The sequence below is a fragment of the Canis lupus genome, chromosome 8 (genome assembly GCF_011100685.1).
Source record: "Canis lupus familiaris isolate Mischka breed German Shepherd chromosome 8, alternate assembly UU_Cfam_GSD_1.0, whole genome shotgun sequence".
In the NCBI taxonomy this organism is placed as follows: Eukaryota; Metazoa; Chordata; class Mammalia; order Carnivora; family Canidae; genus Canis; species Canis lupus.
The window spans coordinates 63570842-63586696 of record NC_049229.1 but is presented as its reverse complement, the minus strand read 5'-3'; the positions used below and the strand labels follow the sequence as shown (position 1 = coordinate 63586696).

Genomic DNA, 15855 nt, shown 5'->3' with positions numbered 1-15855 from the left:
CTTTAGGTCAGCTTTGAACAATTTTTGAAGTCTATATAATATATATATATATTCTATATATAGAATGCTCATTTTATGCTCAAAACTACACTAGGTGTGTGACAGATAAGACTAAGATGAGAAATAGAAAAAAATTTAACCATATTGATTTTGAAACACCATGAGATCAGAGGAAATGCACCTGAACAAGTAGACTTCCAAGAATTCTATAAAGTTAAAATAGCTAAGCTTGTATGCAGTATGGAACGATAGAAGTCTAATATAATTGTTAATCATATGACCATCATACATTTTAAATCAATTTAATTGAATAAAGTAGACAAAAATTATATACAAATACTCACGTATGGGCATCAAATTTGTTGGTCAATTTTCCTAAAATTTTACAACTAACTAAACGAGACTGGACTGTTTGGGAAAGCTGTGCCTTGGAAACAAGTGGGTTCAAAATCTAAAGAGAAAAGATTTAGAGAACAAATTCACAAAGTTTTATATATTCTTACCACTAATGTCAGCTATTTTCCTCAAGGAATATTTTAAGGTCCCAAATGTTTTTAAGGAACCTGAATTAAAATGTAAGGTTGCTCATAACCTGAATCACCTTGTTTGCCTCTGGCTTGTTAAGGTAAAGGTGATGATAAATTACATAATTAAATACCAATCAGGCACATAAAAACTGAATTAAAGCTTATGGTGAATTCAGCAGTGATCTGTATGCATGTAAAGTATTGTTGGGAAATATACATTTTCAAAAGAAAAAAAGCAAATTATCACATAGTCTGAAATTTATTTTTATTCCATATAAATTTTTTATATTGATCCTAAATGGATACAAAACAATATAGCTTCAAATAGATTCTACTAAGTACTTCTGTCATTTGGATGCAGTTCTGATACTGTATTATGCAATGCTGGGCACTAAAAAATGCAACGGCATGACAGACTGTGAAGAACTATGAAGATCCAATCCTGATTCTGGCCTCCATTCTTTAATCTGTCCATGTAATCTTGCTATTTCTGGTCCCATGCTGCTCATCTATGAAAATGGAAATTAGAATATGCTGTACCAGCACTGGGTGTTATATAAGACTGATGAATCACTGACATCTACCTCTGAAACCAATAATGCATTATATGCTAATTAACTGAATTTAAATAACAAATACAATTTTAATAATAATATGTCACACCAAGAACCTTCCAAGTTCTAAAACTCTAGGACTCTAATAAAAAAGTCAACTGGTTTTTTACCTCTCAAAAAAGTAGCCAGAAATGCTGAATACATAATGATAACTGTAATTTAAAACTTGAAGATGTGAAATAAAATAAACTGTGCATTAAAAATCACATAAAATAATATATGGCATTCTAGAGTAAAAACTGCAATCTACTATATAGCACTCTTCAAAAAATATAAATAACTATGTCAACATTAAATACAACACTTAAATATGTGTAATCATCTAGATGTTTGGCATTAAGTTTACAAACAGTCTCATAGCTGGGTAAATCTTCCATTTTCAAACAAGTATTCTGGCACTAAGATAGGACCACAAACCATATGTGGGCAAAGTAGGACAAAAACACTGTACGAAGTATATAGAGGACATTTCACTGACAATTACTTTTTTCAACCATGATATATTTGAAAAGAATATTGGGATGCTGTTCAAAGAATGAAAAATCATTTCATTAGAGAAGAAATTTCCTTTCTAATTTTCTCATTCCTTCATTTTAATTTACTAAAACTTTTAGCGATAGGTATAATGAACTGTGTTAAAAGTTTAAGAACAAACAATAAATTAGTAAAAATACTGGCAACAAACATAACAAAAGATTGACAACCTTGACAAACAGCATGTATAAACAGTGATCAAAGGATATGATCAGACAATTCCAAAAGAATAGAATTGACATAAATATATGAAAAAATGTTCAACAGCATAATAATAAAAAAATTCCAATTAAAATATAATTCAATTTTTTGGCCCAGAAAAACTAAATTGGAACACTACTGGGGCACCTGGGTAGCTCAATCAGTTAAGTGTCTGCCTTTGTCTCAGCACATGATCCTGGGGTCCTGGGATCAAGCCCTGTGTCTGGCTCCCTGATCAGTGGGGAGTCTGCTTCTCCCTCTCTCTCTGACTTTCTCCCTCTGACCCTCACCCTTGCCTATGCTCTCACTTTGTCTCTCTCAAATGAATAAGTAAAAAAAAAAAAAAATCTAAATAAGTAAATAAAATTGGAACACTATTGTTAAGGTCTAGGGAAACAGGAATTTTCACATATTGCTAGTAAGAGTCTTAAGAATATGAAAATCCTCTACTAATTCTACTTTTCTGGAATCTACAATTAAGAAAATCATCCAAAAAACTTAAAAAGCTCTACTGAGATGCTCATTAATGCCTTATTTATAACAAAATACTGAAAACAGGCTTAAATGTTTAACAAGTAAAATATTTTATATATACTACTAAGGAGTTTAAAATAACAGAAAAATAATGCTAAGTGAAAAATTACCATATGCAAATTCAACATGATTACTAATATGGCAAACAAAAAAGGTGTGTAGGGAAAAAATCTGAAATGATATTTCAGATTTTAGGTTAAGTCCGGAACCATGATTTTTCTTCCTACTATTTTCTGTATTACTCATATTTTTATAATGAACATGCATTGCTTTCAGAGTAGAAAATAAACTTATTTTCTTTTTAAATATTTTTTTAAAGAAAACAAAAAACCTTAGAGTGACTCACTTAATAGTATCTACTAAAAAAAAAAATTAAAAGTATTACCTCATGTCTTAGGGTTTCTTTGGGCAATACTTCTATCACAGACAGAAGAGTCTCAAGCCATGCATTGCTGACACCTGATTGACACAGAAAAAAAAAAAGTGCCAAATTAAATGCCCACAAATTTTGTTTCAACTCAGTCATTAAGTTACAACAATATTTAATGATAAAATGGGATTATTATTTTTATCAGTATTTGAAGAAGTTCCCCTATTTTTTTTTCCTTAGCCAACATCTAGAAAACATTTATATCTTTAAAAATAATATGGGGGGGGAGTACCTTTCAGCCAAAATGTGTATTTTTTGCTGTAGAATAATACTATACACACAAATATTGTAAAATTCAAAAATTCTAAGAAGAAAGTATAGATCATAAGACGAATTAATGAGATGAGTCTTCCGCTTTTAAGGACACTGAACTTTGCGGGTTTTGTAAGGAAAGAGCCATGGCTGATTTAAGTCACACTAATGATTAACTCTTGGGCAGCATGGCCTCAGTCAGTAATCCTCATCAGGCTAACAAGATTCAAAAAACATCACAGCCACATCCAAGACACAATGAATAGGTAAAGAATGAAGCACACCAGGCTGCTGACCTGTGTCCCTGTGCTCCAGATGTAGCAGGATGACTTGGAGAAAGGAGTGGGCATATGTATGAACTGACACTGATTCTTCCTGTAGAATGGTCAGGAACGACACTGCAGCTGTTAACTGCATTTCCACTCCTGCAACATGCAGGACTTCCTGCATAATCAGAAAGAGTTTGCTATTACTGAGATAAGAGATCAGAAACTCTTAAGCTTTTAAAAATCCAAGGTCAGAGAAACCAAACAAAGTTATATTTCACAAAATATCTCTATATGACCTTTAAGGATATGTACTTTCTATTATTACCTTAAGAAAAGTATATTAATCTGTTCCTTATTAATTTGTTACACCACAGAAAAGTTTAAATGTCTTAGGCATTTATGAAATAAAATAAGATTCCATTGCTTTTTAAAATGAAAATTATAAATATAGATAAACCTCTAAATAATACAGTAAAGATTTTTGATAGATTTCTATTTCTATTTTTGCTATTTGTATTGTACAGTTTGCCACCATACCTAGAGCAAGGTCAGACAATCACATGTATTTTCATTACTTGTATTTCTGATTCAAAATATAAACATATGCATTCTACTATAAAAAAGGAATACACTTAAGATTGTGCAAATGTATTTTCCCCTTGAAACCATGATGAGCACGTAAATTACCATGCAGTAAACTTCTTAAAAGAAATTTTTAAAATATAAGAATGTTTCTAAAAATTATATTCATAGCCATCTCCATTCACTTTTTAAAAAATTTAACATATACTCAAAGTTAAAAACTACATGAGATTAGTTTTCAACACATCAAAAAGTAAAAAAGAAAATCTTTCATATAAACCTCATCAAAGATATTACCTCGACTTCTCTAGGAGAGTGTATGTATGTGTGTGTGTGTGTGTGTGTGTGTGTGTGTGTGTTGTGACATAAAGGTAGCTAAAAGCATTACCTTGCTTAATCAGTTATGTCAATTAGGGGAATTTCCTTTAATGCTTATTTTGTAACTAACATAATAAAGTTGGTAGAACATGAAACTTGCAGCCATAAAACAAAGTTTCGTATCTGTGACCTTAAGAAAATTAATCTCTCTGTATTTTTTCCTCTTCTATAAAATGTTACTTGTAATACCATCTTCTCAGAGATTTAAACCATTTAAGCAGAACTTTTACGACTTAGTAACTTGTGCAAACTCAGCATTTAAATAATGACCACTGGCCGGATCCACCGGTCTCCTCTACATGAGACCATCTAATAGGAATCTCATCCTGTCCACACTTGAACCAACCTTTCCCCAAAACCTGCTCCTCTTCCAATCTTCACCTCAGTAAATGCTGAACAACAACCTTCTCCTTTCAGTCACTGACCCCAAAACTTTGAGGCCAGTCTTTAGCTCCTCTCAGACCCTCACTCACCACAGATGGCCAACCGATCCTGCGACAGAGTCTGACCACTTGCCACCTCCACCACCACCACCCTGTTCCAAGCCACCATCACCACCAGCCTGAATTATCCCAGTAACTTGTTAACTAGTCGCCATTTCTTCCTCTCTACTGACTAGTTCCTAGAGAGTAGCCAGAGATATTCTTATAAAACTAAATCAGATCACAGCACTTTTCAGCTCAACACCCTCCAGGGTCTTTCCATCCCACACACAGTAAAAGCCAGTCCTTTCAATGACTTCCCAGATCTGTTCCCACTTTCCACTTTTCCCAGATTTCCACATGATTGGCTCCCTGATTTCTCCCAAGCCTCTATTCAAGCATTACCTTTCCAAGGAGCTCCTCCTTGATGACCTGATTTTATACTGAAAGCCACTCCCTGGCTCCAGCTCTCACTAGCTCCTTTATATCATAGGTGTATTATCTCCACCATCCAACATGATCATGTGCTTATGGTCCATCTCCCACATCTAAACATGAACTTCAGGACTGCAAGAGTTCCTGGCTGTTGTGCTCACAGCTGTACCCTGCCTCCTAGCACACAGCAGGCATTCAGTAAGTAACTGCCAGATGACTATCTCTCATCCTTTCACCTAAACGTTCTGCTCTTGATGCTCTCTCCCTTCACATATATTCTCCACATCTCCTAAAAGGTGGCCTCAAGAGATTTTGAGTTGAGTCCTAAAGATTAGGGATTAGTAGAATTAGACACAAGGCAAAACAAAAATGGATCCATACAAATGCACTCAATCCTCTGTCATGTCAATAAGATGTTCCTGCTATCTTCTTCCCCAGCATCTCTGCAACCATGATGCATACCAAGTACCCAGACTTCTTGATTCATATGGTGGCACCATGACCAGTCATTATTCCAGGAGATAACATGTTTATTATTCTATAGCTAAAGAAACAGACTTGGAGTTGTCGATATTCTGCTGAAGGTCAGCAAGCCAGTGACTGGCAACTCTTAAAACTTTCTGCCTGATGCCAGAGCTAAGTACTGAATTCTTCCTCGTGGATTCTGTACTTCCATTCATCATTTATTAAGGCATGGCTTAAAGCAATCCCAATCCTTCATGTGGTAGTACGGGAGATCAGATGGTGGCTTCACTGTAGCAAATGTTTAAGCAGCATGGTTAATTCCCAGAAACCCCTACCACATGTTCAGACTTTTGTATCACACACACAAGTGTACTTTTACAAAGTTTTTCAACCAACAGTCAATTACATATCTTAAGAGTTCTTGGCTGAAAGAAAAAGAGAAGGAATGATAGGTGTAAAGCAAAAGAAGCAAATAGTCTCTGAAATCAGCCTTCCCATATCTCCCTGTTTTAAAAGCAAACATCTCTTCCACACTAACCATTCTGGATTTGGAAAACACTCTTAAAAGATTTGATGTGGCCAATATACATCACTTACGGGTTGTAGAACACACAGCTTTTATTTAGAAACAGAAAGTACTTTGCAGGAAATATTAAAATATATTGTGAGGGCCACAGTGTACATTCCGGTTCACATGAGTCTGCTGTTTTAAGTTCCAAGAGATGTAATTCTGCCCCCTTTTAAGTCATTAGAGTCTTGGGTTTTGTACGTATGCAAACTTTATGCAAAAGAAGAACATGAGAAGCTCTCCAACTTCATATCTTCTTACTGCATTACTTAGTCTTGACTCCCGCAGCAACATTTGCCCCAACTATTTTGCATTTAATTTTCGAAAAATCCTCAAGTCTTATCAGGATTTGGGTTTTTCTCCTGTTGTGCTGACTTCAACATCTGGGACTGTCCACTGTTAAGAAACCAGCACAGACTAAGAGATTTTATCACTGCTAAAAATCAACTGATTTCTAAACATATTTTTCTGAAAAATAATACGATAAGAGTTTGACACTTACCAGTAAGTGTTCTCCTCCACAGAGTCACACCCTCTGGACAAACATAGTGAGATCCATACTCTCTGGGTAAATAAGTGTGCATCCTCATGGACCTTGGAAGACACTGAAAAGGAAATTCTTCTATTGCTTAAGTGCATGCCTTAATGCCAGTTATGCTCCTCATACTATTGTATGGCTGGCATTCCAACCTGAATTCCTCAAAATGAAATGAGACATTTTATAAATGAGTACATGGTACATCTTCACAAATTTAAAAAATGACTCCCACTCAAGGAAGGAGAATGTCCTAGACACTTCTCTTTAAATTCATTCTGTAGTTAGCATGAATAGCACAAGAGAGCATTTTGTGAAACAACATAATACAGTCCTTGCCTAGAGGGCAACTACTCTGTCTCCAATAAACTCACATTGTATACATCAGGAAGATATTTCTTTTTACAATACCAACATAGAGAAGCATTGAATAAATCACTGGTGTATTCTACAAGAACAAATATTTTGGATTCACATATTTGGAAATATATTTACAACAAATGGTGCTGGCTAAAGGTAAAGGAGCCCAACATTACAAAGTCTCTGTATATTTCTAGAGAGAATGTCATCAATTGTTTTGAAGTTAAATAATAGGAATTTAAATGGTAAAACACTGAAGACTTGGGACATTTAAAATATCTGGGGTTTTGAGGGTCATAATCATGAGAACTTTTAGTGACTAACAGTAAACAGCTCTTTTCACTATAAAATGGTAATATTTATAGGACTTTAAAACTGCGTTAAATACGAATAATTGGAACATGCCAATTCAGATACCTTTAACAATGCACTATACGTCTTTTTTTTTTTTTCTATCACTGACTGCCATGCTCTACACTAAAATAAAGGGTGGGGAAAACTAGTTAAGAACCCTGAAAGTCAAAATCTGAGAGAGAAAATGGTAAAATAAAGTGGAGACAGGAACAGGAATAAAAGGGATGTGTTTCACCCTTCTTGAAATCTGTTTTTCAGTGATTAGCAAGGTTCATGAGGAGGTACACATAACAATATCCCAAAAATCTCTTTCCATAAAGGAAATATCAATGCCAGCAGTAACTCTCATATCACTACTATAGACATGCTTCAGATGAAGTATCCTTCCGTGGAAAATTATGACAACACCAAACAAAGAAATATATTTCACAACAATGGTTTTAAAACTGATCTTCTAATTGGACCACTCTGCCAAGCCATTTTTACATAGAATAAATTAGAATCATGTAATCTCACAATTTAGGCCTAGAATGTAAATAAAGATCTATATACTACTGCAAAGAAAAGATGTACTTATCAAAGAAATATTCATTTACTGGATACAGTACTGTCAGTAACAATGTCAAAAGATCCACTGTAACTATATTTAATTAATTGAATATATTTTGATAAAAATATGAACTGTTTTCTTGGAGGGAGGAAGCTGCACTGGGAAGTGGCAAACGTCTATAAGCAGGTAGAAATAGGGTTTTCTTTCTTGTCAGTCTATCCTAATTTAGTCCCTTCTGATCTTTCTTTAAAGTAGCCCCATGAAGATCTAATTCTGATAATATAATTTTAATTTTATTCACAACTGTTTATTAAGCATCACACTAAGTTTTCTGGGAAACTGGAGACAAGCCAAAACGTTGTGCCCCTACCTTTGAGAGACTCCTGTTGCTTCTATACATTCAAACATTTAACAAATATTTAGTGACATCCAAGGCACCATGCCAGGCACTGGAGACTTAGCCATGAGCTGGACTAGCATGTTAATATACCTGTTACTACTATAGTTAAAACTGTGAAAAGAGCTAAGGATGAGAAGCACAGACAGTGTAAGGACATCTAACAGGTGACCTGATCTCTTCTAGGGAGATGGGATCACTGAGAAGTGACAACTGACCTGTGCAAAGAGAAAGAGATAATTAGACAAAAGCTGGGATAAAGACAGGTCGGAAAGCAAGAAGAGTGAAAAAGCAAGCACTCTCAGCAATGAGAAGTAAGAAGGAGCTTGGTGGATTCAGAAACTGAAAGATCAGTATGCCTAGAGCAGACTGAGAGGAAGGGCTGAGGCTACTAAAGTAGAAAGAGCCCCAATTATGCAAGACTTTAGATGCATTCAGCAAGAGAATACTCAAATGGTAGTCTTAAATGCTTTGAAATAGCAATGTTGACTATAAAGATGAAAGTGAGTCAGCAAGTAGTGAGGTAAGATGGAAGTGGAGGGAGGTGGTGGGCAGGGATCACTTGCAAAGCTATCCCCCTCAATCGAGCGAACCCTCAAAGCAGCTTGGTTGAGGATGGAGGTGGTGTGGTTGGAGAGGTGGAATGATTCCACAGAATATTTAAGGCATAACATAAACAGGACTGCATAAGCGAGTGATAAAAGAAGAGACAGTATCAAGAGTGACTCCCAAAATTCCACCTTGAAAACCAGGGGGTTAGCAGTGTTACATACTAGGACAGGGGACACTGGAGGAGCCCCATGTGGCACAGGGACACAGCCAGAGCTGAGTTTTGAGCTTGTCAACTCTAAGAGGCCTCTGAGCCATCCAAGTCGAGCTTACAAAGAGAACATTATCACTTACAGATCTGATGCTCTGAAAGGTTTCTGTAAATAGAGAATTTACATAGAATAGATGCAATTTATGTGGACAATATATAAAGACTTGGGTGGCAATGAGACGGCCCATACAGAAACAGACTTAAGTGGAGATCTGCTACTGTTAACACAATTTCACCCCAACAAAAGAACTTAGTTGAAGAACTCAAAGTTTAAATAAAGAGATCCATCACAAATGCTTTAGCAGAATATTTAAAGTGCTAGGTTATTCCTAACACATCATTAGAAAACAATCAATTGTTCTCTGTGGGGGTAAGGGTGAAGGCAGGTCATGGTGCAGGGTATATTGCAGATATACAAACAGAAACATTTTGGGTTACTATTCCAAGATTAAACCAAGAAGAGTAAAATGAAAGGGAACTTTGTAATGACAGACTAGATCAATCTAATCAGCTCTCCTGATGAGGATAGTATGCAAAAAAACTGGACAAAATACAAAATTCATCTGTATAAAGGCATATGGAAACTAACAAGGTTACCCAGCCAAAACTATCCATCCTAGATTACTTATCACTGGGATAATTACCCATTCCAAGACCTAAGAGACAATGGCACTCTAGGAAGGTAAGCATGTAATTTGGAAGCTGTTTTTCCTCTGGGGCCACTTGCTAATTCTAGAAAGGGTTCCTGAGAGGCTGAGAGGTTAAGCGACTGCTTGAGTCTCATGGAGGCCCCAGTAAGAATCCTGGGATAAGACAAGGGTGATCCTGAAGCTGACTGGCATTTGCAGGATAGGCAGCCCAGCTTCAAACCATCCAATGCCTGACCCTGGATTAGCGGAGACTTCATTGTTAGTGCAATTAAGTGGCTCCCAGAAGAAAATACATTCCTTTCTAGAGAAAGATATCACTCTAGGACTCAATCTATTTCTACAAACAATTTATCAAGCACAAGATCAAACACACAATTAATAATGACTGCAGGCACACGAAGAGATAAGGTAAGATGAATGAGAACCAGAAGAAGCCACAGAAAACAGAAATGCACCAAAAAATTCTGTGGGTATTGGTGTTATCTGACGTATATGTGGCTCAAGTGGACGTGGGAGATTTTTAAAAGAGCTAATCAGAAATTCTATATTGGAAAAGTATAATAATCGAAATCAGTTTAGACACAAATGAATTGGTGAATTGAACTATGGGTCAGGATAAATCAGACTGAGTCACAAAAAGAAAACAATGGAAAAAGAAGGTAAAAGACATAGAAGATACCATGAAAGGTCTAATATAAGCGAAACTTGAGTCATAGAAGAGCAGAGAGAGAGTTAGGCAGGATATTAGAAAAATGTGTGAAATGATAATGGTCAGGGATTTTTAGTGCAAATATTCTAACAAGTATATAGATTTATTTGCATGTATCTAAAGACTAATGAGACTGAGCACCTTTGCTTATGCATAGTGGCCATCCACAAATCTTCTTTGAACAGATATTTCACTATTAGTGAAATATCTGTTCAAATTTTTGCCCATTTTTAAAAATTGGTTACCCCTCCCCCTTTTTCCTGAGTTTGGAGAGTTGTTTATGTATTCTGAACACATGTCCTTTATCAGATATGTGATCCCTCAGTATTTTCTCCCATCCTACGGTCTTCTCTTTTCATTCTCTTGACAGTGTCTTCTGAAGAGCAGAAGCTTAAATTTTTCATGAGATCAAATATATCAACTTTTTCTTCTATGGATCATGCTTTTAGTGTCATATGTATGAAATCTCTGACCGACCCAAAGACACAAAGATTTTCTTGTTTTCTCCTAGAATTTTTTAATAATTTTAGTGTTTAAATTTATGATCTACTTTGAGTTAAATTTTTGTACACGGTGTGAGGTGTGGATTTTTTTCCCCATTAATCCAGTGCCATTTTTTGAAAAGACTATCATCTCTGTGCCAAACTGCCCTTGCACCTGTGCTGAAATCCACTAGCAATGTGGGATTTATATTTCTTCTGTATGCATCCCACAGATTTGTCTTTGTATAATTATTACATAGTCTTAGTTGCTGTAGGTGTACATTATATTTTGAAATCAGGCAGTTAAAGCCCTCCAACTTTGCTTCTCTTTTTCAAAGTTGTTTTGACTATTTTTGGTCCTGTGTGTTTTCATATGAATCTTAGAATTAGCTTGTCATTTCCTACCAGAAATAAAAAATAAATAAAATAAGAACATAACCTGCTGGGATTTTTATTATTTTACACTAAATATATAGATTGATATGGGAAGAACTGACAATAATATAGAGTCTTCTGTTCCATGAACATGGTACATCTTTCCATTCACTTAGTTCTTACATTATTTCTCTCAGTAACGTTCTACAGTTTTCAGTATACAGGTCTTACATATCGTTTATCAGATTGAGCCCCAGGTATTATTATACCTTACTATGATGGTTTAAGAAAACTTCAGTGTTCAGTTGTTCAGTTATTTGAATTTGCTAGTGTAGAAATACAACTGATTTGTATTTTGATCTTGTATCCTCCAACCTTTCTATACTTACTAAGTAGTTCTATTTTTCTTTTGTAGTTTCCGCCATAAATAATAATGTTATATATTTTTTAAAGACTATAATTACTTTCTTTGCAATGTGAGTGCCTTCACTAATTTTGTTGCCATACTACACTGGCTATAATGTCCTGTAGAATGTTGAACGAAGTGGTAAGAGTAGACACTCTTGGCTAGTTCCTGATCTTAGGGGAAAGCATTCGGTCTTTCACCTTTTAAGTACAATGTTATCTATAAATTTTTCAGAGGAAGCTCCTCTCTATCCCTAGTTTGCTGAGTTTTGTTTTGTTTTTCAGGAATGACTGTTAGACTTTTGTCAAATGCTTTTCCTAAATCTACTGAGATGACTAAATGGTAGTGTATTTTTTTCTTTTTCCTTTTTTTCAGTTTGTTGATATGATAACTCATATTGATTCGTTTTTGAATTTTGACCCAACTCTAAATTCCTGAGATAAACCCCAACTGGTCATGATGTATTATCCTTTTTATATGTTGCTGAATTTGATTTGCTGTTTTTTCAAATGTTTGCATGTAAGTTCATGAGGGATATGCACCTATAGTTTTTTTGTTTTTGTAATGTCTATGTCTTATTTGGGTATCAGGGCAATGTTGGCCTCATAGGATGACTTACACTTACTTTTGACTTAAATTTTTGTACATAGATTAATGGGGGAAAAGTCCACACCTCACACCATGTACAAAAATTCTTCCTCTATTCTTTGGAAGAATTTGTGTAGAATTGTCATTTCATTTATATTTACCTTAATTTTTACCATTGCTGGTGATCTTTATTTCTTCATGTAAACCCAATGTCCATCTCTTATCACATTAATTCTACCTAGAAACCCTCCCCCATGGGATCCCTGGGTGGCGCAGTGGTTTGGCGCCTGCCTTTGGCCCGGGGCGCGATCCTGGAGACCCGGGATCGAATCCCACATCGGGCTCCCGGTGCATGGAGCCTGCTTCTCCCTCTGCCTGTGTCTCTGCCTCTCTCTCTCTCTCTCTGTGACTATCATAAATAAATAAATTAAAAATTAAAAATAAAATAAAATAAAATTCATTAAAAAAAAAAAAAAGAAACCCTCCCCCATTAGCATTTCTTGTAGGATAAGTCTGGTACAAAGAATCCTTTCAATTTCTGTTTATCTAAAGAAAATAGCATTTTGCTTTCATCCTTGAAAGATATTTTCACTGGGTACAGATTTCTTGTTGATATTTTTCCTTGCTTTTAGTAATTCTAACATTCCATTGTGCTCTAATCTGCATTATTTCTGACCAGAAGTCTGCTTTACCCTTACCTTTGTTCCTCTGTTTGTAATGTCTCTTTCATCTCTGGCTGCTCCCAAGATTCTATCTTATTTTTTAATATCAGCAGTTTGATCATGATATGCCTAGGGATGATGCGTGTGTGTGTGTGTGTGTGTGTGTGTATTTGGCTTCAGATTCTCTGGGCTTTTGGATCTTTGGTTTGCTGTTGTTCATTAACTTCAGAAAAGTCTTGGCCATTATTTCTTCAAATAGTTCTTCCCTATTCTCTCTTTTCTCATTCTGAGACACCAATTGCACATATATTAGATCATCACTTGACACTGTCTCAAAGCCATTTGATGCTCTCTCCTATTTTTTTCACTCTGTTCTATCTTTGTGTTTCAGTTTGGATCATTTCTACCTTCAAGTTCACTGACTCTTTCTCCATATGTGTCTAAACTCCTGCTAAGCCCATTGAAAGAATGTTTCATCTCTGATATCATCCATTTTATTTCTAGCATTTTCAGTTGATCATTTTGTAGCTTTCATCTCTCTGCTGAAATTCCCTGTACGTTCATGTTGATCAGTCTGAGGAAATGGACAGTACTGTGTTCCCATCCCCAAACACCTCCCATTCATCGCCACAGCTGCATCAGCAAGGGAGAGTCTCTCAAGTCTCACGTCCTACAAGGCAAGGAGGCTTGTGGAAAAGAGCCTGCTAGTTGGTGCAAAATTGTGTCTGGAGCTCCAAGTTATTCTAAACTGATGTACTAGCCCATAATCAACCTTTAAAAACTTTCCAGTATTTTAGTGATTTTTTTCTAACAACCTTATGTGATAGCCACTTCTTCCTTCTATACTCTGTCAAAAGTCAGTGTCCCTGTGTCCCATCTTTCCTCAGAAGGGTGTTGCTATTGTGAATTCAGCTTTCTTGGTTGCCAAGAGAAGTGATGACTATATAGATTCTGTGACTAACCTATTGTTATTAGGACAGGAGCAATGTTTTCTTGCACATTTCCACACCCTAAGTAGATATGGAACTGGGTGCTTTGTTTTTGAGCCCTGAATAGTCCTTCCTCTCTTATAAGCTTCACTAAACATTTAAAAGAATGCTTGCTGTATTGCATCTAGAGTTTCTAGATTTGAGTTTCTGATTTGAGAAATTTCTAGGATATTTGGTTCACCACTGCCAACAGGTTAGTTAATCCATCAAGTTATATATCAAACATTATAGATCTTTATTACAGTACACTATATAAATATTTTATTTTATAATTCTGCAAGGATTGTAAATAAAAATATTTACATTTGCTCCTTCATATCACTCAAGTGCCTCATGTCAGAAACAATATTCAAATAGTAATAATGGTCCCACTATCACAGAACTAAAGGATATCCTAATTAAGAATTTCAAAAGTTCCAGTTCATTTTTATGGTAAGCAAGGTAAACATAGCAGGTCATTCATGACTAAGAAATTCATGTGAAAACACTGGTCTCCAACAGAATTTACTGAAAGGCAATATTTTTAGGTTTATTAGGAATATTAGGTAATATTTTATATATGCCCAGAAAAACTATATACTTGGTAAATGTTTCCATTGAATTTAATTGCTGCAATGTAATTAATGATGTTACTCTACCTTATCCTTAAGTACAAATAGGTAAAAAGATACAACACAAACATTTTCAAAATGCATAGGGGTGAATGTACTTTTATTTTTGAACTATGAACTGCACAAGAAAGAGTAATTTGTATCATCTGTTCATCTTCCCTAATTCCTTTGGTTAATATAGCCTCTTTTTTTTTCTTTTTAAGTGAACTAGAAAAAAATGTTATATAATTTTATGCTTCCTAGCCCATAAAACCTCCTAGTAAGGTCAATTCTAACCCTGATGGTTGTTTTCCATTAGCTTACATTAATGGGCATTATTTCATTTTCTTCCTTCACATTAGAGTGTCTCTAAATGCTTAGCCTGTCAACAGAGTACCACACTGTGGACTTTTTAGGATCTGTGGTGTCTGGAACACCATGTTCTGTTTGCTATATATATGTATAAGTGTATTGCTTTCACAAAATCCTTTTGCTTTTCTAAGGATGTAACTTTTGAGTTATCTCAGAACATAACTTTTAACTTATCTCAGGCAACATAACCTACATTAAGGAAGACAGGTACTTCCACTTTTGAGCTGCAAGCCAAAGATAAAAGCAATTTGTATCATCTGTTTATGCTCTTTAATACTTTTAGTCAAAACCATCTCTCTTTTTCTTGGTGAACTGTACAAACATAATTTCATGCTTCCTAGAAAGCTCCTAACAAAATATTTATAGTCAAACATTGAATATTTTAAGCCTTTATTTTCTCCAAAGGAGAATAAACACATCATATAGAGTTGTTGTAAGACGTTTAAAAGGGTGAGTCTAAAGCAGTAAGCACAGTGCCTGGCCCACAGAAAGTTGCTCCTTATATTATTATTGGTTATCCACACATCTGTGCCACTTGAAATAAGATTTTAAAAGTAGGTAGAGCTAAATTTTTAATTCATATATATCTACATTTACACAGTAAAGGTTTTCTTTAAAAATTTTAAAATGAAGTATTTTTTAAAAAAATATCTACCTACACTCAGTAGATATAAAATACTCTAATAAATAACCATACTTGCAGAAACTTATGATATTCTTTCTATTATTCCCATTAATGAAAATAATGCCACGTAAAATTAATAAAACTAATGAATCTTTTTCAGAATCAGACTGGTAGACTACA

The 15855-nt window shown here is 35.1% G+C and overlaps 1 protein-coding gene across 8 annotated transcripts in view; it reads right to left on the bottom strand.

Moving 5' to 3' along the window:
- The window catches only part of PPP4R4 (protein phosphatase 4 regulatory subunit 4), a 99149-nt gene that overhangs the window by 44616 nt on the left and 38678 nt on the right, over positions 1-15855 (bottom strand). For 5 of the 8 annotated variants that reach the window (XM_038545624.1, XM_038545622.1, XM_038545625.1 and 2 more), the window contains 3 exons: positions 3389-3536; positions 2796-2869; positions 345-451 (listed from right to left, as the gene is read on the bottom strand). In XM_038545624.1, coding sequence (XP_038401552.1) covers positions 345-451; positions 2796-2869; positions 3389-3536 — 329 coding nt within the window. Of the gene's footprint in view, positions 1-344; positions 452-2795; positions 2870-3388; positions 3537-6713; positions 6821-15855 lie in introns of those variants that run through there. The other 3 variants (XM_038545623.1, XM_038545628.1, XM_038545629.1) reach the window with 2 other exon arrangements.